We start from the raw sequence: 25,768 nt of genomic DNA on the forward strand, positions 1-25,768 counted from the left end.
TAAAAAGGAAAAATATTAGTATATGAAGCTTGATGTTCTAAAATTATTAATTAACCTAATCACATGTCAGCCTCATGCATGTGTTAATCATGTTTAAAATATATTTTTTTAATAAATTGTAGTATTTTGGTTATTTATTTTGATTTCTACTTGCAATTCTTTCAATTTTCCTTTTTAATTTGAAATACGTGATGATTTAAAATAAATTTTCATATTATTTATTTGAATTTCTTTTCTTCAGTTAGAAATATGTAAAATCAATACATAAGCTTTTTTATTTTCAATTATTTTCAAAGATTTATTTGTACTCTTAGTAGATTGTGTATTTTAATTTATATTTTATATTTATTTGTACTATTAATCAATAATAGTTTTTTAAGAAAATGAAAATTAAGGAAATAGATTTTTTTTCAGTCTCTCGGTCTCACTTCTTCCTTGGGTCGGTCCATCAGCGAGCGAGAGGCTTTTCCCTCCCAGTCGCTCTTTTTATTTTGTTCCTTTATTCCCTTTCTCGAGAAAACAGCAGAGGTAAAATGACGGAAAACGAAGGAAACGACAAGAAAATGGAAGGATCTAATCCTAAGAAGAAGCTAAACCTTGTAACCTTCACCGGAGCCGCCGGTCTTCTAGGACTCGCCGTCAGTCTCGCCGTCTTCGCTTTCAATTCCCACAAGCAAAAAACGAAGAAGAAAGGCACTCTCTCTCACTCTCACTCTCTCACTCTCTCACTCTCGTTCTTCCTTTCCGATTCCGCGTTTCACGAATTCGAATTTCACAATGCTTACCTTTATCAATTGTTAGGTCTTCCTGGTTGTGATAATGTTTGCGTTAACCTATCCGCGAAGGAGATTCTCGAGTTAGCTGACGAAATTATTCACAAGTCCTCGCGAGTTCATGATTCTGTTGCTTTGGTTGCTTTAGATAAGGTTTTTTTGAACAATTACTGGATTAAGAAGTTTGGGGGAAACGCTTGATTGATTTGGAATTTTTTTTTATTTTTTCTGACTTGATTCAAATGCTTCTTGTAGCTCTCTTATGAGAATGTTGTATTGCCATTGGCGGAATTGGAAGCTAGACAACTCTCGCTTATACAATGTTGTGTGTTTCCTAAGATGTTATCGCCTCACGATAGTGTTCGTAAAGCTAGTGCTGAAGCTGAGCAGAGAATCGACGCTCATATTCTTTCCTGCAGGTGAAATTGGATTCTCATGAAGCATGACATGTTGTTTTTTTTTTTTTTTGAAATTTCTGATTCACTTTATGTGAAATTGAAGTTCATTTCTTTGTGCAGAAAACGTGAAGATGTTTACCGGATTATCAAAATTTATGCTGCAAAGGGAGAATCAATAGCGCCGGAAGCTAAATGCTACCTAGAGTGTCTGGTAAGGAAAATTGAATCATGTGCTCCTCTTATATATTGCTCTCAAGGTTTTCACTGTCTCAGACATTACTACTATATCACGTTTCTTCTGCTAATGCAATGTAATGCCTTAGCCAAACACATTCTAACAACTGAGATTATTTAGTTCATCTGTGTTCCTTATCATAGTCGTTATCATTTCTAATTTCTTGGTCCATGAATTTGTACTATTGATATTTAAGGTATTCTTATCCTCATGGACTATCATATAGCACTCTTTAAGAGTTGGACCAAAGAATTTTGCATTCATGAGCTTCATTCAGTTGGAATAATGAGCTTCCTTTTCATAGCACATTTTCAGGAGTTGCTTGCAGTCTTCTTTTCACTTTACTAAGCTGTTTGAATTGAACCAAAATATTGATTTCTGTTTTATCAGTGACAGGTTAGAGACTTTGAGGACAATGGTCTGAACCTTACTGCAGTAAAAAGACAGGAAGTTGAGCGACTAACAAATGAAATTGATGAGCTTAGCTTGCGATACATTCAGAATTTAAATGAAGATAGTTCTTGTCTCTTTTTTACTGAGGATGAGCTCGCTGGTTTGCCTCTAGAATTTCTTCAGGTGTTTATTTCAAATTTTATTTGCTTACTCTTGTCACATATGCAAATTTGTTGTATTGTCTTTTTCGGACATGGCTTTTTCTGAACAATTTCTCATTTCTGCACTTTCTCCTGCAGAGTTTGGAAAAAACTCAAAGTAAAGAATTTAAGCTCACCTTGGAAAGTTGTCACGTCGCAGCTATTCTAGAGTTGTGCAAGGTAAGAGTTTCCATGGTTCTTGTTGATTGACATGCGACAGAAAAGGTGGCAGTTACTTGCCAATTTTTAATACTGGCTTTTTTTTTTAATAACCAGGAATCATTTCAACATCACTCTCTATGTCTAGGCCAATGCATTAGAATCTGTCTTTGAAATAGTTTTGGCTCTTGTTTTAAACTTTGCAGATAGCCAAGACAAGGAAGACGGTGGCTATGGCATATGGAAAGAGATGTGGAGATGCCAATATTCCAGTGTTACAAAGATTGGTACTTGTGTCTATTCTAGAAACCCTTGACAGAATCCTGCAGCACATTTTAATCAGTTCACTTTTTACTATTCTCGTCTTTGTAGGTTCAGTCACGCCATAGATTAGCTCGCGTCCTTGGTTATGCACACTTCGCAGATTATGCTCTTGATCGCAGAATGTCAAAGACATCAATGACGGTTTGTGAAGAACCCTTAAGTGATTAGTTTAGCATTCTTCATTACTTGTTTGTACTGACGCCCTTATTGTTCCAGGTGATCAGGTTTCTGGAGGACATCTCGTCCAGTTTAACTGACTTGGCTATTAGAGAGTTTTCCATTTTGAAAGACTTGAAGGTAACATAATGTCGGTATTATATAATAATAGGTGATTCCTTTCTCACTACTTACTTACTGGGTTTTTTATATCAGAGTAAAGAAGAAGGGGAGATTCCATTTGGCGTAGAAGATCTATTATATTACATAAAGAGGGTAGAGGAATTGCAGTTTGATCTTGATTTTGGAGATATCCGGCAATATTTTCCTGTCAGTTTGGTCCTATCCGGGATCTTTAAAATATGTCAAGACCTTTTTGGTGAGTTTACGCCTGTACTCTAAAATCTTTTGGGGTCTTAATAAATTTCTGCTTTGCTTATGTGGCTTGAGAATACTTACTGTCCATTTATTTCATCCTCGTCATAGCTTGCTGACCACCTTTATGATTTCGCCATGCAGGGATAAAAATTGAGGAGGTTACAGAAGTTGATGTCTGGTATCATGATGTTCGAGCTTTTGCCGTCTTTGACTCCGGATCTGGAAAGCTTTTGGGATATTTCTATCTTGACATGTTTACAAGGTCCATTAGCGACCTTCATCATCCTCTTTACTTTTAGAACCTCCGTTTCATTTTGAGTTGAGAGAATAATTTTGTTCCACAGGGAAGGAAAATGTAATCACAGCTGTGTGGTGGCTCTTCAGAATAACGCATTGTTCTCCAACGGTGCATGTCAGGTGACAATCCTACATCTATGTCGGACCTTTATGTGGAAGTTTCATGCAACTCAAAATATAAATCGATACTGTGATCTCATGCGGATGTATTTTGATGTTTTAGTATTCGTATTTTGGTATTTATTTTGCTTCTGTCTCCAGATTCCTGTGGCGTTGCTTATTGCACAGTTTGCCAAGGATGGCAGTGGTGAAGCTGTGCCATTGGGATTCTCTGAGGTGGTTAATCTTTTTCATGAGTTTGGCCATGTGGTACGTGAATGAAACTGGTTAGCTGGAACAGCAGAATAAATTCTGTTGGTATCTTTTGTATATATCTGAGGATGTTATGACTTATGAGCTGATATTCCTTGCTAACCATTGGTAAATAGGTCCAACATATCTGCAATCGTGCTTCATTTGCTAGATTCTCGGGCCTACGTGTTGACCCTGACTTTCGGGAGATCCCTTCTCAGTTATTGGAAAACTGGCAAGTAAACTGATGTTTTTTTCTTAAAAGTCTTTCTGTATCAACACCAAATCCTTATTGGCGGAATATAACTCTGGTATCTCTAGGTGTTACGAGAGTTTCACGTTGAAGTTAATATCAGGTTATCGTCAGGTGAGTGCTTCTCACGACTAAATTATTGACAATTGTTCTTTTGGTAGACTAGTCGTAATAATTTGTATAAACCTCGGATTTATTTCCCTTCTAGACTGTGACTGGCAGTCTGCAAAACACTGACTGCTTTATTTAATCCGTTGGACCTGCAGGATATCACCAAGCCACTTGTGGATGAAGTCTGCAAAACACTCAAACGTTGGAGATATTCTTTCTCTGCACTAAAGTCGCTTCAGGAGATATTATACTGTGAGACATCTCTGCACATGTTTTAATTAACTTGTAATGATGTTTATATGTATACCTTTTCATTTTGACTTTATCGTAGTTTATTCACTGAAATATCAATTCCTCACAATCGTTAGGACATATGGTTTGTTAGTAAGACGAGTAGATTGTATGATTCTTATTATGCTTTAGAGGAAGCAGAATTTAACTGGTAAAATGTGGTATTGACTAATAAAAATATGGATGATCAGGTCAATTTGATCAAATAATATATTCGGACGACAATGCTGACTTACTGCAGCTAATCAGGAGTCTTCATCCAAAGGTAAAAGCAGAAACTGTCAAAGCAATCTTGTATTTCTAAGGCGAATAAATTGTCTTATACTACTAGTTTCTCTCTCTATATATGTATAGGTAATGATAGGGCTACCAGCGGTGGAAGGAACCAACCCTGCTTCATGCTTCCCACGTGCTGTAATTGGCTCTGAAGCAACATGCTACAGTCGTTTATGGAGTGAGGTATGATTGATTTTGCACCGTGGTGATTCGCGTATTGCATGATTTTTGTCTGAGAATCCGTTTTCTTTCCACAGGTGTATGCTGCTGATATATTTGCATCAAAATTTGGGGATGGGCATCCGAATCTGTATGCCGGCTTGCAGTTCCGAGACAAAGTGAGAAGCTTATTAGTTGTTTTTCCTTTCATTTAATAGTGTGAGTGTAAAGGACTAACAAGTAACAACTACTCTCGTATTAGGTGTTGGCCCCAGGAGGAGGCAAAGAACCAATGGAACTTCTCACCAGTTTTCTTGGAAGAGAACCATCAACGCAAGCTTTCATCGATAGCCGGACAAACTATAGTTTGTAGTATCTTGCACCTAACATTAGGATCTTCCAATGAATCTGTTGGCTGGTGAAAGTAAACATTTCTTTTTGTTTGTTAGAGACATCGTTTATTGATGTTTGTTAATGAGTTGAGAGGACCGATTTAGATGGAAATTGGAATCATTCATTCTTATCTGTGCATCTTCCCCATCCCAATCTCAAATTACCAAACAGAAAAGTAACTATATGCTACTATAGTGATAATGATTGAGACTTTTCTTCTCTTATTAAGACAAAAGTATAGGATTGTCTTTTTTTGGTTTAATTTCAAACATTCAGAAGAAAGAGTTTCAGATTATGTTTAGAAGACCGGTTCTGGTTCGGTTTAAAAACCGGGTAGGACACGTGGCAGGTCCAAGTAGATAAGGTACGAATCCACGAAATCATCATCCCCAAAAAGAACTCTCGTTTACGAACACGAAACACTTTAGTGAGTTGAATCTTCTGGTGCGTAATGGAAGTGAGTATGTCTCTTAACGCGTTAACTCGGCTTCCCCTGAAGAACACGGGAAGATTCGAAGAGGGTGGACTAGCAAGACACTCGCTGTTTAGCTCAAGAACGGCATGCCGAGAGACGGCTGTGCAGCAGCGGCGGATGGTTTTTGTGGTGGAGGCTAAGGGAAAGAAAGGTATGGCGGCTCGTCAGTATCAACGTACTCCTCCTCCTATGCCTAAGATTGAAGAGGATGGAAACCCAAGATTTGTTATCTTCATTCGTATGGCTAATGTTCGTCTTTTTTCCCCCACTCTTTCTTGATTAGCTTATCCTTAGGAGTTCTGTTTGCAAAGTTATTTACTTTTTTACAATTTGATACTCCTAGACCAATGATTAGATTGCAATTGTTTAGCTTGATTGGTTCTGTTTTCAAAGTTATGTACTTTCTTTCAGTTTGATTCCTTTAGACCAATTATCAGATTGCAGTTGTGTTTCTAGTTTCATTTATTCGAGTTTTATTTTTCAGCATTTTAGTTCTTGTTTGTAAAAAGTGTTTCTTGTGATGTGAACAGGTGTATCTTTGGTATCCTCTTAGTATAATCGCTGGTGGTACCACTGCCAAGATCATGGTTGCTGCAAAAGATAACCTCTTGGGGAAGTATATCTACAAAGACACCATTGCAAGAAACATTGCCGCTGTTATTTACAGAGTAAATGAACACAGCTTGCTTATTATTACAATATGTGCCTCTTTAGATGTGATTTCTGACTGTTTTCATCTTCAACACAGGATGAGAAAGAAATACAAAAGACAGCAATAAAGCAGCACCGTGTCTTGCGTTCAGCCACAGACTTTCGATATGGTTACAAACTTGTTGTAATGCTCTCAAAACCTTTTGTCTTCACTTATTTGGAAGCCTCTGCTTCTTTTTGTTTATGGAGGACAGATTCTGTGAGGTCATAAGGAAAGTTTTGTGGTTTCTTTTTCACTTATTATGGCCTTATCATGCATTCAGGAAAACGGAAACATGAGAGCTGCACTCAGTACCTCAGATGTTATCGAGGTGAGCTATATGCTTAACTATTTTGAGATCAGCTCTCAAACTCCCTACAGTGACACCAAAAGGGTGCTGTTATATATGTTTTCTCTGAAACATTTGTGTTTTCTCCTGAACAATAACAGCTCCCAACCCAGGACCAGCTTAAAACAGTGTTCGACAAAGTTAAAGACTATTTTGGGGATGCAAAAGAGTCATTCGGAAAATTATCATCGCTGAATCCTGGGACAGACGAAAAAACTGAAGAAACCCCCGATGAGAAAGCCAAGTAAGTGCCTGATGTTTCTTCTTTTCATTTTCAATAGATTTTTGGTGTTTTTTCACCAAAATGATATGAAATCATTTTACAGGGTCTGAGGCTGAACAATTGACACTTGGTTGGTTGATTTTGATGTCTCAACCGTCTTGGTAATTGGTATGAGCTGCAGAAGGTCATTAGATACGACGAGATAACCGCTATGTTGTGCACATTTTCTTTATACATCTCTCACAGAAACAGCTTCTGTTAAATCTCTTGTAACATATAACTTATTTGTGTATTGTAGATTTGTTGAAAGAAAGAGCCATTGGTTACAACTTCCCATATGAACTTTTCTTTAAAATTGATCAAATAATAGTAGTCATAAATCATAATACCTTAACCAGAACTGTGTATAAGGCATTCAAAAGCTTTGTGAAGGCAGCAATGAGGGAGAGCAGAGACCATTTGCAGAGATAAAGTACAACCTCCCTGATCGCTCCAGTAGGTAAAAAGGTTTAGTTCAGTGCAATATTGACGACATCCGGTTGTGTGAACATTGCAATATGATGTGTGTGTAGCTTCATATTAGTTTGTTATAAATGAATTAGAGCTCAGTCAGGTAACCAATCGATTCTCAAGATATGACAGGCCAAGTATTTTCCTTCCAGGTGAAAGGGAAACCAATGTGATAGTGAAGATCTAAATGACGGTATGAAACATGTGGTCTTATCATTGTCATCAACCTGTGTGATGTAATTAGCCTATGACATGGATTATTGTACAACGCATTCGAGTATTCGACCATGGAAAAGGTTCTTCGGAAAGCAAGATTATTTTCAGGTATACCCACAAAATCTTTCTGCATTACACCAACCAATATACGAAAAGAAGATATTGGAACAAGGTTAAGATATGAATAAACCTTGGTCTACCATGAAGGAATACTCGTCAGGGTCAGGCAGACGCTCATTTCCATACCAAAGGTGGGCTGGGAGCTCAGATAGGAATGATGGGCTACTACTGTAATCTTGAAACTGGAGTCCTGTGTTTGCAAGAAAACGCTCTCCTTGAAGCCAACTTAAGTCTAAGTCAGTGTCTAAAGAAGCAGAATGATTTGATTCTGGAAGTTCCCAGTTCAAGCTTCTCAGAATCGCCTCTGTGTTGTTGGTTACATTTGAGCTAAACTCCTGCAGCTTCATGGAAGATAAGGCAGAGGGATCCAAATCTTGAATGGTTACAGTAGGGATCTTGTCTTGAGGCATGAGAAACTCATCTGCAGTCACACCACTGCCTCCTACCGGTGTCTCATAAGGAGGCTTCATCTCCTCTTCCATGAGAGCCGGTGCAGAATTTGTAACATAAGAACTCTGACTTGGCAATGGTTGTTTCTGGAGGAAGCTATTCTCATATAGAACCGGCTTCGATTCAAGTACCTCTGGAACATCATTCCAGGAAAGCAGAGAGTCAAAGGCAGAGGAGGATATGGGAGGATCAAATCCTATACGAGTCTTTTTTGTTTTTGGAGGCATGATCACATCAGTGTTGGGGTCAGACAGAGACGCTGAAGCAAGTGGCTTTGGATCAGTCTCTGTTGCTTTTTGAAAGATTCCCTCAGAGAACACAAAGCTGCTCTTCCCAGGGCTTTGGTGGCCTGAATTCAGTTCGGCATCTTTTGTAGATGAATCTATACTCTTCACGCCACCAGAATAACACTTGAGCTCCTTCTCTTTCTCCAATCTGCTGAGGTAAAGTCTGTATTTCTACAAAAACAGAACAAACAAAGTTGACGAAAAGCTTAATCTAACACTTGTATTTGAAGACAAGGTAAAGTTAATACCTGAAGGTGGCTTGCAACATTTTCCCTAGTGAGCCATGGAACATTCATGAGATCCAATATCTTCTTGGGACCAGCTTCTGCCAAACAAGAGAGACCGGAAAAAATTCACGGCTCTATGAAGACATGATAATAAAGAAGAGAGAGAGAGAGAGAGAGAGAGAGAGAGAGAGAGAGAGAGAGAGAGAGAGGCAAAGGGGAAGAAGAAACTATAAAGTCGCCAACGTACTTACTGTGATCGCATCCGATTTGGTTAACAGCGTTAACAAACTTCTGGTGAAGCTCAAAAGACCAAACAACTCTAGCTTTCTTGGAAGAAGAAGATGAGGGGTCGCTCTCATCTTGAAGAAGAAGCTTCTTGTCAAAGTCAAAGTCTTTTCTCTTTTTACAAAAAGAAACATCTTCACCTCCTCCAAGAAAATGTGCTTCATCGTATCGAGTGATCCAATCAGCTCCTCCTTCATAACCACAGCCTTCGATGTCTCTCACTTCCTGAAGCTTCTTTCGCAAAACATGTTGCCATATGATCTTCAGTTCCTTCATTCTTATAGGCTTCAACAAGTAATCACACGCTCCATGCTGCACACCTTTCATAACTCTGCTCGTCTCTCCATCCACCGACATCACTATAACAACGCAAACAACACCAAATAAAAATATCAATAAACCTTTTTATTCATTTATTTAACACAAGAAGTCAAAGATCTTTCTTATTAAATCTCACTTATGACGGGGAGGTCCAATTCAAGACCAACGTGTTCAAGAAGCTTGAAACCATCCATGTCAGGCATGTTCACATCGCTGATCACGATATCATATCCGTCTTTACGCTCCCTTAGCAACCTCAGAGCCTCTCTAGCTAACCCACAAGTTGTGACTGCAACGTTACAAGGAGATAAAATCTCAGATAATTAAAATCCAACAGTTGTGGAATACATAAGAAAGAAAGGAAACCTTCGTAAGAGCACTTCTTGAGCATTTTCTCAAGAATCTTGAGCCAAGTTGGGTCATCGTCCACAACAAGAACCCTGAGACCGACGGGAGAGAAGCCGCCTTTCTCCATGTTCGCCGGCAAAAACAAGAAAGAGAGGGAGAGAGAGAGAAACAGAGAGAAGGAGAGAGGAGAAAGTTGTGAGTGTTCCTTTTTTGGAAAGGTGAGTGGGGGTTTTTGTTTTGCGATGAAACTACAAAGTCCGAATATTTCGGCGTTGTTTAGATAACGGTCACCGTGGCGTACGTTAGCTTATCTTCGTCACAGGGGTTTCCAATTTTTTCTCTGTTTTTATTTAATAAATTGTTTTCTTTTTAAATTTGAGTATTACACTAAAACCTCTATAAATTAATAATGTTGAGACTACATAAATTTATTAGTTTATAGAGATTTTATTTTATCGATAAATTAATAATTGTTAATTTATAGAGAGATTGTCCATATTTAATAATTTTTAAAAAAAATCAAAATTAAATTTAATTGTTATAGATAAGATATTTATATAATCAATTATAAGGAAAATAACAATTCTCATGTTTTGATGAGAAAACTAAAAGTTTTTGATATAGTAAAAATATTAGAAATGAAGTCTAACAAAAATTAATGTTCATATATATACATATATCTTGATAATTTTATATAATTATTAATTTATACTATTGTTGGGACCATATATTTATAAAGAATTTTCAAGAAATTTATTATTTTATTATATTATAAAATTATATCCAAAATTACACTGGTCCAATTTGAGAGCGGAAAAATTTATTAATTTACATAGAATATTAATTTACCGAGTATTAATTTATAGATGTTTAACTGTACATTATTTATTTATAACTAATTTGTGCATAAACTTTTGAATAAAGAAATTTAGTTCGGTCTAACTTCACTGGAAAAAATAAAAAGTTGTTGAAGTTGTTTCTCTCTCTCTAGAATAAGTTGACGTCTTTTGCTCTATATTCTTCCAATAATTTAGCTCTTTAGATTGCTCTTAATTAAGATATTGCCATGATAATGTTATGGATTATATCCTCTTTTATAGTTATTATATAAAAATTTAGATAATTATGTTTCTACCCATTTTTTGTATTATATATATGTACATTTTTTGTATATCCGAACTTCTTTAAGTATATAATCGTATTTTGAGTGAATATTGATTTTAAAGACAATTATGTGATCAAGAAAACTCCATAATGCAAAGTGTATTGTAGGTTTAACTATAATACATGATACACACATACAACTTTATTTTGAAGCACGTTAGAATCTCAAAATAACCTTGCATTATATTGAAGACCCTTTGACAAAAAAAAAAAAACCTTGCATTATATAGTTTCCAAGAAAACAAATCCTTCAGAAATGGAACCTCACACCTAATATAAATCACTACATCTTGGTTAACCATTAAACCAAGAAAGTTCAACGTACAATAATTATCGTTTTAAGATATACGCCACATAACATGTACTTGGTTTAGCTCTTAAAAATAAACAATACTACAAAACTTGTATAGTTGTATTACATACATGTTCGGACTTCGTACACACCACGTTCATAGTGTATCGCATAATATACTCTTTAACTCGTTATAATGTTTCTACTTTATATGCATAATTTACGTTCCGGTTGTTAAATCATCAAGTCCGTAACAAGTTGACGTTAAACCCTTATTTAAGAGTTTAAACGTTTGATCTTTGACTCTGCAAAGACTTCAAATGATTTGACATTTATATTTTATTGTAAGAAAATTAGTAGAAACTAGAAAGACAAAAGAATAAAAAAAAAGGAAAATGGTACACAGCTTGTCATGCACAAAGCTTTTTTATGGATGAGGACGTGGCCCGTGGAGACTAGACAAAACCACAACAGATACTTCCTCACTAATGTTTGTTTCTTCTTTTTTTTTTTTTTTTATAATTATATTTACAAGACAGCTAACTAATTGCACAAACTTTTTTGGCCATGATAAAAAAGAAAAACGCATTATACATATATAAACAGTGTTATTATTTGGGAGTTTGTGGATTTGCATAGTACACTTGGCCATGTATCTGTTTATGGGATCAGGGACGAGGTTTTCACGTGACCCGCATTAGCAGGAGCAATAGCTTGTTTCACTTTCATGATGACTATTTCAGTACTGTCCAACTTTTGTTTGTTAGTACGTATAGTATTTCGTATAATATATTATTGTGATGTACGTACGAAATGTATAACATATTAAAATGTCTCTCTAATCATGTAGAACATCACATATAGTATACTTATTACGTAGACTATTGTGAGAATCATAGTTTCTATCTAACACATGTTGAACATATAAAAATGTCTCAACCAAATTATGGAAGGTCAATGATGAAAAATTGGGAAAATTGTGCCGAATGTTACGTATGTTTTTTTCCCGGATTATAATCTTCCAATTATCATTAAAATTATCTTCAGCTACGGCTTTGGTTTTGAGCGAGTTCATCGTGAAAGTTGTAGTCGCAATATATATGTTTGGGTTGGTAAACACTAATACATCTATTGTAAAAAAAAAAAGATGCTTTCACTAGTTTATTTCCTTTCATCAAAATGTACCCCAAGTTACTTTTTCTGTCTACATAGTTTTCATCTATAGTTGTTCTTTTCGCATAAGATTTATCTGAAGGAAGCTTATCAGTTGATAGTCTTGATACAAGAAGAGAAGCAACCCAAAATAGTGATAAAAAGGGAGGAAAAATAGTGGAGTACTTTATTTGACCAATGGTTAATTTGACTATAGAATGGAGCCTACAAACGAGTAATTAATTTGTTCATTTATATATTCCTCTGTAGTTGTAGTAAAATGTGATACCAGATATTGTATTCTTGATTTTTTTATTTCTTTTGCCGTTGAACAATAATATTAGATATATGTTGAAGCAACATAACGTACCAATACGCGAACATAATTTTTTCACTCAGCTTTGTAACATAAGCCATCTTTCACTTGCGGTCGACGTTTTGGCAAAGTTTGTCCGTGTATAGATGGGGTAATGTCACTTCATTACAAAACTCATAAAACTAGGGGATTTATGTGTGTTCTACATTTCTTTAAGGCTGATCAATGCATCGAGGTTTCGAATACAAGTTCTTTAAATTCATTTCTTGTGTCTTTCTACATCAAGATTGAGCTAATTATTAAACTCCTACGACACATGCATCTTTAAATTAAAAAGTGTGTTAAAGAGATATGATCGATCCAAAACTATTTCTTACAACTATGTCCTAATTAATAATAATGTTAATTGATTTTGTGGGCCAATAACAATATCTACGGATTTCACAAAACGTAGAAGACGACGTATTCGCTCAGGGAGAGAATAATTAAGGGGGCTCTCTACTTAACTAAAAGATAAAATACGACTTTGAATTTATGTTTCTTCTCGTGTTTGCGTTTGTGCATATATTCGTCCATAGGTTAATGGAATATATGTTTATAGAGACATAGAGGTTTATAATAATAATGCGCCACAAAAGATGCACTAAGGTTTGATTAGACCCACACAATTAAAAAAAAAAATAATAGAGTCATTTTTCCCCAATCACCTGCCGACATGTGACACTTGTTATGGTCAAATTGTAAAATCCATAATTCGCAGAATGTCGTCATTTCATTGGCTCATGAGCGCTGCTTTGGAACATTAATCTTTAATTATGTCTATGTGCATGTAAATATAAATGCTAATGCTCTAATTATTGGGTGGTATATAAGTATAAAACCACTACCAATGAACACTAATCGTCCCTTTAAGTGAAGTTTCTCAGTACTTTAATTCACGATTTTTTATTGTTTGATACTACTATACTCTAATTGAGTAATTAGAAAAGTATAATAATTGCAAACCTATGAGTGTGTGTTTGTGTTTCCTACTTTCCTATAACGGTGTGACACTTATGCACCTCCATGCTCATGGCATATATAAGAACTTAAGTTATCACTAAAATTAAACTACCAAAAAATTAGATTAAGCATCAGTTAATACGATACATAAAGATACATAATATATAAGTCAAGACAAACTTAAATAAGAAAAATATGATATCTCTGCATGCTTAGATTTATACAAGACTAACAATAGTAAATAAAATTTTTCCAACGAATAAATTTAAGATATACTATAGTAAATAAATTTGCAACGAAGAGAAGCATCACAATTTTTGTAAGGTGCCTTTGCACTTATAATAGAACTAATCTAAGATAATTTATACGACATTTAAACCTAATGTACCTACCTCAATATATTTTCGATGCTATATATAACAAGGACGGGTAAACAGTAACTATGTTTTGAAAAGAAAGAATGTCTAATCATGTATATAACCGTAGATTTCAAATGGCTAAGGCTTATTTTGGAACGAGAGGACTTGGTTCATTTATGGAACGACTTTCATGGATCCAATGATAAGCACATTATAATTATTTTTGCCATCAAAAGTCTCCATAATCATTTGGTTGACACACCAACATACAAAAAAAAATATTTAAAATGCAGCTGCACATAATACCTGTTGTTATTGGCTATATATATATGTATATATAAAATAGTCGTTTAATTTGATAAAATTTACGATAATGGAATAATGTTAAACTCAAACGTATAATTCTAAAATTTAATATATATGATCTTCTCATAAAATTTAGCTATGAATTGTAAATTAAATAAAAACATTCACCATATATTATTTATCGAGGTTAAAAAGAGAATACTAACTACACAAAACATACAAATGGTAAGCTATATACCCCAAATATTTGAGATCAACTCATTACCGGTTTGAAGAAGACTCTATTTATGCTTTCTCTCGTAAAGAGAACATAAAGAGAGAACCAAGAAGACTATATAAAATTTGGAAGTCGTTTTCTCCATAAAAAAATGGATTGGCTAAAAGGTGAAACTTTTTGAGAAGTAGGGGGAGAGAATGAACTATATACATTCAAACAAGCATACAAATTTCAAAACGATTCTAAAACAATTATTATAATAATAAGTATTAAGAAAAGTAATTGAAATGGAAAATGCCCACTAAGAAAGTACTTTATCCGCACAAGGTGAAATTAACAAATATTTACGAAAAGAAAAAGGTGTGTGTGTATGATTGGTGTCCAATAAATTAGAAGGATCAAGATGAACTTCGTTCTTCTTATCTTTTTGTTCTTCTCTTATTCGTATTTTTAATCAAATTATTGTTCTTTAAATATTTGGTTTTTACAAACACCTTTTAAATATACAAATATAACTAAAAAAGAATGTGTATATAAAATTCCCTCCTACGATACTTCAGGTTATTTGATTTTTCACCATTTTATTCTCCTTCAACTTTTTTTTTTTTTCATTCTTTTATTGATTGGTATAGATACCTGATAGTGATGTATAACTCATTTTACTATATAATACTACTAGACAAAATATCTAGAAAGATCAAATGGTGCAAAAAAATTATGAGAAGGTCTTTGTATAAATGGGGGAGGTGCATGTTCTGTTTCTTTTTATCTCTATGCAAAAGTTGTTTCTTAATTCTTACAAGAAGTAATATATGAAGTTTTGATCGATATCATTTAATCGAGGTTGCTAATCAAACCTTAATCATAAAATTATAAATAAAAAAATTTCTATTTCCATCTTAAGCCCATAACATCGATTGTCGATAATCATGTGAAAACATGTTGGTTAGTTCAATGTATAATTTTGAACAAATACGTAAATTTAAGTTTCTATCTATATTTACAAAGGTTAAAAATTTATCTCTTATGACATTTTTCATCTTAATATAGGGATATTTTTTTTCAGAAAAAAATATTTAAATATTCGCATTTTGTCTTTTATTATCTAAAACTATCAAGATTCAAAACATTCCCGAGATCGCCTAAACTTTATATAAAACAAATTTTCATAAAAGTTAATATAATGAGTACTAAATGATTCTAAGAGTTACTTGAGTAGGTTGCATCCATACCAATCATATTAGGACGATGTCAAGTCCAAGATATCGAGATCTCTCAAAGATTGTTCTTTAATACTAATTTCATAAGGAAGTTCCCAAAATTAGTAAAAGCATGAGTGGCTAGTACATCAGCCATCTAGCATGAGGTTGGGGAACGATGAGACTTCTTATGTACATATCTTGGAGTTGCGAAAGACATCATTGTCTTGATTCATCAAGCATATTTGTGTTGATAGTTGATAGTGTATTTTGGGAATGCTAATCGTGCCTATCCACTTCGTATATGTTGAATGTATGACTCAATAAACATTCTACATTTCGTAGGAGAATAATACTCCATATACTCGTAGAACTGATGACCTAAATATATAACCAACTACTGCATCACATATAAATGTTATTCGATTGTTTTCATTTTTTTTTGTTACAACTAACTTCTTTCTTATTTGAATGTGCGATTACAATTTATCGAAAAAATGAGTGTTTTTGTGGTATATTTAGTACGTATATGTACACGATGAATGTATGACTTAATAAACATACTACATTTCGTAGAAGAATAATACTCCATATACTCGTAGAACTGATCACCTAAATATATAACCAACTACTGAACCACATATAAATTTTATTCGATTGTTTTCACTTTTTGCTAAAACTAACTTCTTTCTTGTTTGAATGTGCCATTACAATATATCAAAAAACAAATGAGTGTTTTTGTGGTACATTTAATACGTAAAAACAAATGATATCGTCAAAAAAAAAAAAAAAAAAAAAAACAAATGCATAATGCAGATGACTAAAAAATACTTGGCACCAAGAAATTTTTTTAATTAATCTTGTAGGAGCTTTTCCCAAACCTAATGTTTGTTGTACTTTGAATATATATGTTAAAAATATATTCTATCATTTTGTGTTCAACATCTTAATAATATTTAGGAATAGTAATTGTGCGCGCATATTTATTTATACAATGACAAGTGACACCATATTTTAATTCTTACACATATAAACCTCATTTGATCCCTACCTTTTCTGTAGCTTTTCAATTAACAACAATATACATATTTTGGATCAAAACCTTCACTTTACTCTCTTTGTTAACTTTAAGGAAGATGCTAAATGTTGCAATTGTGCATTTTGTTAATAGCATATGCTAACTTTCATTATAATTTTTTCACATAAAAATTAACCAAAATTCTGAAATTTTATGTATTAAAGAGGAGCATAAAATAATTTTATAAAACATTCTTTCTCATATCTATCTTTTAACCGTATATTATTTCTCCTACAAACTCATATATCATCATATCATTAATAACATGTATGACTCAATATGGTAGGCGAAATATATATATTTTTTCTCTACATTAAATATTAATATTATTAATTAATTTTATAAAAAATTAAATTTATCTACATTGGAAAAATAACAGTATTTTTGAAAACTCTACAACTTGTAGAATATATTTATATTTTCTCAAGTTCATTGTCATACTGATACATTTCATCAAAAAAAAAAAAAGTTCATTTTCATACTTTTTTTTTACTTTTTTGTTCACAAATTTGTTGTCATACTTATTTAAAGTTTCCAAGGGAAAAATAGAAAATGATCCGAGCCTAGAAAATTGAATATGGGCCTATTAATCATTATAATTGGGCCGTATTACACTTCCGTTGTTATAGATCACTTTCACAAACGCAGCCCAATGGATTTTGAAGAGGGAAAAAAACAACACACGCACACACATGGATGTAGTGTTGTACAATACAGTAGAGCTTGAATTAAAGTTTCCTTAAATTGTGTGTGACACCAACTTTGTACAAAAGCAAAGTGTAGCCAAAGCAGAAAAGGTGAAAAATCTGATAGCTTTTCTTTCCAGAATGAAGAAAAAGAAAAAGCTAATTCGAATATTATCAAAATAAAGCAGACAAAATTCTCTATGACCATTGTAGATGAACTCGACTTTTTATACCAAAATAAACAAAGTGGAAGTCTTTGTTCACTCTTATCACACGCTTTTACTTCTTTATCTCGTGACCCTCAAAGCCATTTTCTTTGGATTTATAAAGATTTAAGAGCCATCGATGTGTGTGTGATCTTCAAATGGGTCTATGCTCTGCTCACTTGGCTGTAACATGCTTGTTCATTGTACCTTGTGTTCTATCCCAAGTTACAGGTACAATCTGCTCTTAATCTGTTTGTTTAAATGCACAAAAGAGTGTCTTTTGTGCGTGTGTGTGTGTGGAAAGTCTTGTTTTTGATGTGTTCTTGAAGATGTTTTTGATTTGCAATCATAAAGCTTTTATCTTTAGATTTGAAAAACAAGGTTTGCCTCAAATTCTCCAATTCTTACTGTTTTCTGGTTCAAAAATGTCCTAAGCAAAGAATTGTGTAATGGAATTTTAGCGTAGGAGACTCTTGTCAAGCTTTTTACTGTTACTGTAGTTTTGATGAATGGCTATATTTGCAGAGTTTGTGAGTATAGATTGCGGTGGCTCAAGCAACTACACTGACCCCAAAACTGGACTAGGATGGGTTTCAGATTCAGAGATTATCAAACAGGGAAAGCCAGTAACTTTAGGCAGTACCAATTGGAACTCGATGCAGTACCGTAGGAGAAGAGACTTTCCAACAGATAACAAAAAGTATTGTTACAGACTCAGCACCAAAGAGAGAAGGCGATACATTGTGAGAGCAACATTTCTCTATGGTAGCTTGGGTAGTGAAGAAGCCTACCCAAAGTTTCAACTCTACTTAGATGCAACCAAATGGGCTACAGTGACTATTCAGGAAGTCTCTAGAGTTTATGTTGAGGAATTGGTCGTAAGAGCAACTTCAAGTTATGTGGATGTATGTGTATGCTGTGCTATCACTGGCTCTCCTTTCATGTCCACTCTTGAGCTTCGCCCGTTGAATCTTTCGATGTATGCCACTGATTACGAGGATAGTTTCTTCTTAAAGGTTGCTGCCAGGGTGAACTTTGGTGCTCCAAGCATGAATGCCTTGAGGTAAAACTCTATTGACACTCTTCTTTCCATTAAATCATTCACAAGCAATTGAAAATGCTGAAAGACATTCTCTTTTAGGTACCCGGATGATCCATATGACAGAATATGGGAGTCAGATATTAATAAGCGGCCAAATTATCTTGTTGGTGTGGCTCCTGGAACGACAAGAATCAGTACATCTAAGAGTATAAACACATTGACAAGAGAGTATCCGCCTATGAAAGTCATGCAAACAGCAGTAGTTGGAACACAAGGACTGATCAGCTATAGATTAAACCTGGAAGACTTTCCTGCCAATGCTCGTGCATATGCTTACTTTGCTGAAATTGAAGACCTTGGTGCCAATGAAACCCGGAAATTTAAGTTGGTGCAACCATACTTCCCTGACTATAGTAATGCAGTGGTGAATATTGCTGAGAATGCCAATGGGAGCTATACTCTCTATGAACCTAGCTACATGAATGTGACTTTGGATTTTGTTTTGACTTTCTCGTTTGGGAAGACAAAGGATTCTACTCGAGGGCCACTCCTAAGTGCAATTGAAATTAGCAAGTACCTGCAAATATCCTTGAAAACTGATAGGAATGATGGTGAGTACTAGAGGCTACTGCCTTGTAAATTTCTTCTTTATATCTTTTTCCTCATATATGATGCTGCTGAAAATATGCAAGTAAAAATTTGTTGAATAAGAGCTTACAGAAGGTGCCTAATTATGCAGTGTCTGTTCTTGATGCAATTCGTTTGATGTCCCCTGATAGCGATTGGGCCAATGAAGGAGGAGACCCTTGTATCCCAGTTCTTTGGTCGTGGGTAAACTGTAGCTCAACCTCACCACCTAGAGTCACCAAAATGTAAGATCTATAAAAATAGTTTTACACAAGTAGAACAAAGTTTGTGAATATTCTTGAGATGACCGTTGTGTGCACCATATTACAGTGCTCTATCAAGAAAAAATCTGATGGGTGAGATTCTGCCTGGGATCAATAGTATGGAGGCATTGACAGAGTTGTGAGTGGTTCGATGCTGCATTAGAGATATTGTCTTGTATTAGTTTCTCTTTGTCTCTCTATCATTCTGAGTTGAGTAAACATGTTCTTTTATAGGTGGCTTGACGGTAATGGTTTGACTGGAAATCTTCCAGACATGAGCAAACTTGTCAACCTGAAAATCATGTAAGCTTGCTATCTTGACTAATATTTTTCTTATAGTTGAAGACACTCGAATGTCAGAAAGCTTTACTTTGCCTCATCTTCTCTGCAGGCATCTAGAAAACAACCAACTTAGTGGTTTACTCCCACCATACCTTGCCCATCTGCCTAACCTACAAGAACTGTATGTAATCACAACTGATACCTCGGTTGCCATTATCCACTAGACATGACAGTTTTAACGAATATTACTGTCTGGCAGGTTCATAGAAAATAATTCTTTCAGAGGACCAATTCCTTCAGCATTGTTAAAGGGGAAAGTTTTGTTCAAGTGAGTATGCTACAAGTTGATTTGTCGAACACAAAAGTGCTTTCTAGCATTTGCTCGGAAGAGAAATTTACCCTTTTATCAACAGATTGAGTTCAACATGACTGTTGAAACATTTTAGTGTAGACATGTCAGAAGTATACCATCGTTTAGAATTTTCACTTTTTTATGGAGTTTCCTCTTGTTGTGCTAATAGCCTAATACACAGCTATAACATGTTTTCCCCAGATATAGTAATAACCCTGAGCTTCAGAACGAGGCACAGCGAAAACATTTTAGGCTGATACTGGGACTATCAATAGCCGCTGTCACATTTCTATTGCTGCTAGTTGGCGGAAGTCTTGTTTTACTATTTGCCCTTCGTAAAACCAAAAGAGCTGATAAAGGTACGTTGACATTGGCTTGTGATAAATTAGCTGTTATCCGGTTTTTCTCAAGTGTATCACTGTCTTACTTATGTTTCTTCAGGTGATCCCACAGGAGCTAAGAAAAAAGATTTAGCAGCTTATTCAGCTGTGCGGGGTGGACACTTATTAGATGAAGGTGTAGCATATTTCATATCGCTTCCTGTACTAGAAGAGGCCACCGAGAATTTTTCCAAGAGAGTTGGAAGAGGAAGTTTTGGGTCTGTCTACTATGGTAGGATGAAAGATGGGAAAGAAGTTGCAGTTAAGATAACTGCAGATCCTTCTAGCCACTTGAACAGACAATTTGTGACTGAGGTATTAACTGATTTCCAGCTATTGACTTACTGCAAATGCTGATATTGGCTTTCTGTAATCAAATGATTGAATTGGAACAAATGTGCAGGTTGCTCTTTTATCTAGAATTCACCACCGGAACTTGGTTCCTTTGATTGGATATTGTGAAGAAGCAGATCGGCGTCTTTTGGTGTACGAATATATGCACAATGGATCCTTAGGAGATCACTTACACGGTTACTACCAACTTCCCAGATTTTCCTCCTGCCTATTTTGGTCTATTCATTCTGTGAATGACTCAGGAATCAATTCTTGACAGGTTCAAGCGACTTCAAGCCATTAGACTGGCCAACTCGGCTACAAATTGCACAAGATGCTGCTAAAGGTTTGTAATACAATTTCAAGATTAAATCTTTAGTGTGGTTATAATATAAATCCCTTGGACAGACGAAACTTCAGATTATTACAGGTCTTGAGTACTTGCATACTGGCTGCAATCCTAGTATCATTCACAGGGATGTGAAATCAAGCAATATTCTCCTGGACATTAACATGAGAGCCAAAGTGTCTGACTTTGGTCTCTCGAGACAGACAGAGGAAGACTTGACTCACGTGTCCAGTGTCGCAAAAGGGACCGTTGGATACCTTGATCCAGAGTAAGGCCAACAACACAAACTCACAAAGTCTTCCCTTTAATGATCTTTGAGTGATACTGCATTGTTTTGACAGGTACTATGCTAGTCAGCAGCTGACTGAGAAGAGCGACGTCTACAGTTTTGGCGTTGTTCTCTTTGAATTGCTCTCTGGAAAGAAACCAGTCTCAGTGGAAGATTTTGGTCCTGAAATGAATATTGTCCACTGGGTAAGCACCTCTACATCTTCTCTCCATTCAAAACTTTTCACCCTTCACAGTTTAAAGTACTGATCCCCCTCTCTTTTCTTTTCTTGTTCACCAACAGGCAAGATCACTGATCCGTAAAGGAGACGTATGTGGGATCATAGATCCATGTATAGCAGGCAATGTGAAAATCGAGTCAATATGGAGAGTTGCTGAGGTAGCAAACCAATGCGTTGAGCAGCGTGGTCATAGCAGGCCAAGGATGCAGGAAGTGATAGTGGCGATACAAGATGCTGTCAGGATCGAGAGAGGAAACGACAATGGGTTAAAGTCATCGAGTTCAAGCAGCTCAAAGGCGCAATCATCTCGTAAAACCTTGCTGACTAGCTTCCTCGAGATAGAGAGCCCTGACATCTCAAGAAACAGCCTAGCTCCAGCTGCTAGGTGAATCCTCTTGAAGCTCCATCGTCACATAAATGAATACATTTTATACGTATTGAAATGAGTGTATGTAAAGCAGTGTATTTCCACACACTTCTGACATTTACACTGTAGATGATGTTAGTTGACCAAAAAAAGAAGAAGATGGGTGATTAAGTAGATAGCACAAAACCAAATTTAAAAATGCTTTCCGTAACAACAGCTACATTACATAACATGTAATATGAACGTATAACGTAGAACAGAGTTAAGTAATATCATAAGGTAAAAGATGCTTTGCGATCTGTCTCCTATGCTGACGAAGATTGACAAATTTCCAAAAGTTCTTGCATGGTTTGTCTGGAATAGCCCATTGTCAAAAGATTCAAAACACATGATACTACATGCATCATTCATCATCAAACATTTGTCACAAAAAATTGCATTTTACTTCATTTAACTGCAGCTAATCATCATGTGAGCTTAGATTTATCAGTTATGGTATGTAAATGTAAATCTATCAACATCAAAGGTGCCAACTTCCATACTCAAACATCACATGAAACCAAAAATTTTCAAGGAAAACAACAAAATTAAATTAAAAAATAATGGTGAGAGAGAGACAAAGAAGAAACAGAGAGAGTAGTTAATTCCGGTGGTTTTCAGCTCATCTACTTCTACCCACCTTCGTCCCTTCCGCCCAAATTCAATTCCCATCTTCCTCTCTCTCCATAAAAACCCTAGCTTTACTCATCTCCTTCCCAAAATTCTCAACCTTTCTTTCTCATGGAGATCTGTACTTACTTCAAATCCCAACCCACTTGCTCCTCGTTCTCTTCGTTCTCGGGTCAATCTCCATTTTCAAATTCATCTTCACCCTCCTCAGATCTTTCTACATCTACTTCCTCAGACCCGGCAAGAATCTACGCCGTTACGGTTCATGGGTACTCATCACCGGACCAACCGACGGAATCGGTAAAGCTTTCGCCTTTCAGTTAGCCCAGAAAGGTTTTAACCTCATACTCGTCGCTCGTAACCCCGAGAAGCTCAAAGATGTCTCTGAATCGATCAGATCCAAGTATGGTAAGACTCAGATCTTGACCGTTGTGATGGATTTCTCTGGAGATATTGATGAAGGTGTGAAACGGATCAAGGAGACCATTGAGGGTTTAGATGTTGGGATTTTGATTAACAACGCTGGGATGTCGTATCCTTATGCTAAGTACTTTCATGAGGTTGATGATGAGTTGGTTAATAACTTGATCAAGATCAATGTTGAAGGAACTACTAAAGTTACTCAGGCTGTGTTGCCTAATATGCTAGCCAGGAAGAAAGGTGCTATTATCAATATGGGTTCTGGTGCTGCTGCTCTGATTCCTTCGTATCCTTTCTACTCTGTTTATGCTGGCGCTAAAACGTAAGGAGTCTTGTTGTGTTGTGTGCTGTGTTGTTTGTTTTGAGCTGATGCTTTGAGTGGTTTATAGTAGTGATATTGTTTGTTTTGGTCTTTCTCAGGTATGTGGATCAATTCACAAAGTGTCTACATGTTGAGTACAAGAAGAGTGGGATTGATGTTCAATGCCAGGTGAACTTTTCTGAATCATTTTTCCTTTGGAACATGATTTTGCTTGAGATTTTTGTTGGAAATTGTTAATTACTTTTTAAGTGTGATCTTTGTAAGAACAGAAGTAGGATTAAGGTATGAGTAAAACCAATCTTATCTTTGTAGGATACTAGTTCTTGGCTTATCAAAGTCAGTCGTTTGCCTCATTTAAAGTAGTGGCACAAGTTTTGTCTGATGATCTAGATAGGAGAATATGTAAACGTTAATTCTTGAATCCTTAGAAGATGTGATTCTGTCATGGTTTCCTGACTCTGTTTCTGTTTATTTAGAGCCTTAGTGTGTCATTAGTGAACTTAGAAGGTTGATGATTGTTGTTAGTTTTACTAGTTTTTTTTGCAAAGGAGGAACTATTGCATTACATGTCTCTTTGATGAGATACTTCTATGATGTGAGGTCTCGTTTCTGATTGTTTATATTAGGCCTGGGCAAAATACCCGGATCCGAATATCTGATCCGAACCCGATCAAAAAACCCGATCCGAATCCGTATCTGAAATTGTAAAATACCCGAACGGGTTCTAAATCTCTAAATTCGAAAACCCGAATCCGAATCCGATCCGAACTGAAATCCGAACGGGTATCCGAATATACCAACATTATTAATATATAGTACTAATATATTAGTAATATTTATAACTTTAATAATATAAATGTTCAAAATATTCATATTTTTAGATATTTTCGACAATTTGAAATATTTAAACTGTTTATTAGTATTTTTGGGTAAAAAATATTCTAAATTTTTAGATATATTGCGTATTATTGAATAATTTAGACTAAATTAGATATTACAATTTTGAGTTTTGTGAAGTTCGGGTAATCCGAATCCAAACCCGAAATACCTGAACCGAACCCGAACGGGTACCCGAATGTCCATGCCTAGTTTATATAGGCCGTTTATGTCAAAGAATGTCAAAAGTGTTGTGACCTTAGATAATTAAACGAAACCATTTTTCAGATGTACTTTATAATCCCTGTGTCAAAGATTATATTCGCTCACTGTGTCACTTTCCATGTATGTTAAAACTGAGTGTGGAGTTGTACATCACCAAAACAACTTAATGGGTCCACTGCTCAATAACTTTTGTTACCTTTGATTTATATGGCTAATTGGGTGAGTGTTTTCATAGGTTCCCTTGTATGTTGCGACAAAGATGACAAAAATAAGAAGAGCATCCTCTTAGTTGCATCACCAGAGGGTTACGCAAAGGCAGCACTGCGTTTTGTAGGCTATGAAGCACAATGCACGCCATACTGGCCTCACGCTCTCATGGGTGCAGTTGTCTCTGCAATGCCGGAAAGCGTTTTTGAATCGTTTAACATTAAGAGGTGCCTCCAGATCCGGAAGAAGGGGCTCCAAAAAGACTCCATGAAAAAAGAATGAAACTTTGAGGTTGAAGGTACTGCAAAAATATCTTCCTCTGAAGTTGTTAGTTTCTTGCGAGCTTATGTTTCCGAATCTTTGTAAGACTTGTACGCTTTAGTTTCCTTATTTTAAGATTAAAAACCCTACCGTGCACAAAAAAAAAAAAGATCAGTTTTTGATCCGCAAGTTTTAATTTTTTTTTGTGTTTTTTTTTTTTCACATCAAATAAAACTAACCTGACGCTCTCTCTGCGATCGAATTATACCCTTATCAAGCTCATCGTTCTGTTATCCAATACGCTCGCTTATCCAAAAAAAAAAAAAAAACCGGAGCTTTCAAACTCCGCTCATACTCATTCTGACTTTATCCAATGTTTTCTTCCTCTTATCAACAGCGAGAGTTCGAGAGATACTGATATGCGTCCTTCTTCAACTTTACGCTTCCTCCCAAGGATTTCGAACTTCTGGCAAGACGTATCTGGTCCCGTTCAAACGGATTCGAAAGAGAATTTTGATAGAAAAAGTTACGTATTATAAGGAAGGAGAAGAGTATTTATACGAAAACAACTAGGACAACACACAGAAATAAAAATGGGACTAAATGGATCACAATGGGCTCTACAATAAGTATGTGGTCTTGTCTCATTAAATAGGTC

The 25,768-nt window shown here is 35.4% G+C and overlaps 4 protein-coding genes and 1 pseudogene across 11 annotated transcripts; 4 read left to right on the forward strand and 1 right to left on the reverse strand.

Annotated features, from left to right (window-relative positions):
* The first annotated feature begins 251 nt into the window (after positions 1-251).
* LOC104787784 (putative thimet oligopeptidase) lies at positions 252-5,277 on the forward strand. 3 transcript variants are annotated; one of them, XM_010513417.3, is made up of 20 exons: positions 252-693; positions 802-926; positions 1,029-1,192; positions 1,292-1,382; positions 1,803-1,982; positions 2,099-2,179; positions 2,365-2,445; positions 2,531-2,623; positions 2,699-2,779; positions 2,855-3,017; positions 3,158-3,278; positions 3,361-3,433; positions 3,575-3,682; positions 3,802-3,899; positions 3,986-4,031; positions 4,184-4,280; positions 4,511-4,584; positions 4,674-4,778; positions 4,853-4,933; positions 5,017-5,277. In XM_010513417.3, exons 1-20 carry the CDS (start codon positions 384-386, stop codon positions 5,125-5,127), a joined length of 2,283 nt encoding a protein of 760 aa, XP_010511719.2. In that variant the 5' UTR covers positions 252-383; the 3' UTR covers positions 5,128-5,277. The 3 variants fall into 3 exon arrangements, with proteins under 3 accessions (XP_010511719.2, XP_087307231.1, XP_087307230.1); XM_087451105.1 differs by having other exon boundaries at positions 378-693; positions 1,797-1,982; XM_087451104.1 differs by having other exon boundaries at positions 383-693; positions 3,361-3,682.
* A 130-nt stretch (positions 5,278-5,407) lies between these two features.
* Positions 5,408-7,221, forward strand: LOC104787786 (multidrug resistance protein). 2 transcript variants are annotated; one of them, XM_010513420.3, is made up of 6 exons: positions 5,408-5,871; positions 6,153-6,290; positions 6,371-6,457; positions 6,597-6,644; positions 6,764-6,906; positions 6,989-7,221. In XM_010513420.3, exons 1-6 carry the CDS (start codon positions 5,599-5,601, stop codon positions 6,993-6,995), a joined length of 696 nt encoding a protein of 231 aa, XP_010511722.1. In that variant the 5' UTR covers positions 5,408-5,598; the 3' UTR covers positions 6,996-7,221. The 2 variants fall into 2 exon arrangements, with proteins under 2 accessions (XP_010511722.1, XP_010511723.1); XM_010513421.3 differs by lacking the exon at positions 6,989-7,221 and having other exon boundaries at positions 5,506-5,871; positions 6,764-6,912.
* Positions 7,222-7,583: 362 nt separating this feature from the next.
* LOC104787785 (two-component response regulator ARR11) lies at positions 7,584-9,969 on the reverse strand. The gene is made up of 5 exons (XM_010513418.3): positions 9,668-9,969; positions 9,438-9,590; positions 8,947-9,339; positions 8,717-8,793; positions 7,584-8,639 (listed from the first exon to the last, which is right to left on the reverse strand). Exons 1-5 carry the CDS (start codon positions 9,774-9,776, stop codon positions 7,785-7,787), a joined length of 1,587 nt encoding a protein of 528 aa, XP_010511720.2. The 5' UTR covers positions 9,777-9,969; the 3' UTR covers positions 7,584-7,784.
* Positions 9,970-17,482: 7,513 nt separating this feature from the next.
* LOC104787787 (Leucine-rich repeat protein kinase family protein) lies at positions 17,483-22,304 on the forward strand. 4 transcript variants are annotated; one of them, XR_015557742.1, is made up of 15 exons: positions 17,483-17,857; positions 18,152-18,689; positions 18,768-19,279; positions 19,408-19,540; positions 19,626-19,697; positions 19,793-19,861; positions 19,950-20,021; positions 20,100-20,168; positions 20,394-20,551; positions 20,634-20,887; positions 20,976-21,102; positions 21,186-21,251; positions 21,326-21,522; positions 21,596-21,728; positions 21,826-22,304. XR_015557742.1 is itself a non-coding variant. In XM_010513422.3 (15 exons), the coding sequence occupies exons 1-15, from the start codon at positions 17,785-17,787 to the stop codon at positions 22,150-22,152; spliced, it is 2,790 nt and encodes a 929-aa protein (XP_010511724.1). In that variant the 5' UTR covers positions 17,499-17,784; the 3' UTR covers positions 22,153-22,304. The 4 variants fall into 4 exon arrangements, 2 of the variants coding, with proteins under 2 accessions (XP_010511724.1, XP_010511725.1); XM_010513422.3 differs by having other exon boundaries at positions 17,499-17,857; positions 21,336-21,522; XM_010513423.3 differs by having other exon boundaries at positions 17,504-17,857; positions 20,646-20,887; positions 21,336-21,522.
* A 470-nt stretch (positions 22,305-22,774) lies between these two features.
* On the forward strand, positions 22,775-25,279 carry LOC104787789 (very-long-chain 3-oxoacyl-CoA reductase 1-like; annotated as a pseudogene). The gene is made up of 3 exons (XR_015557744.1): positions 22,775-23,541; positions 23,640-23,709; positions 24,878-25,279. The product of XR_015557744.1 is annotated as a very-long-chain 3-oxoacyl-CoA reductase 1-like (transcript).
* Positions 25,280-25,768: the final 489 nt, after the last annotated feature.

Source organism: Camelina sativa, chromosome 5 (genome assembly GCF_030686135.1).
Source record: "Camelina sativa cultivar CO46 ecotype springtype chromosome 5, ASM3068613v1".
Classification (NCBI taxonomy): Eukaryota; Viridiplantae; Streptophyta; class Magnoliopsida; order Brassicales; family Brassicaceae; genus Camelina; species Camelina sativa.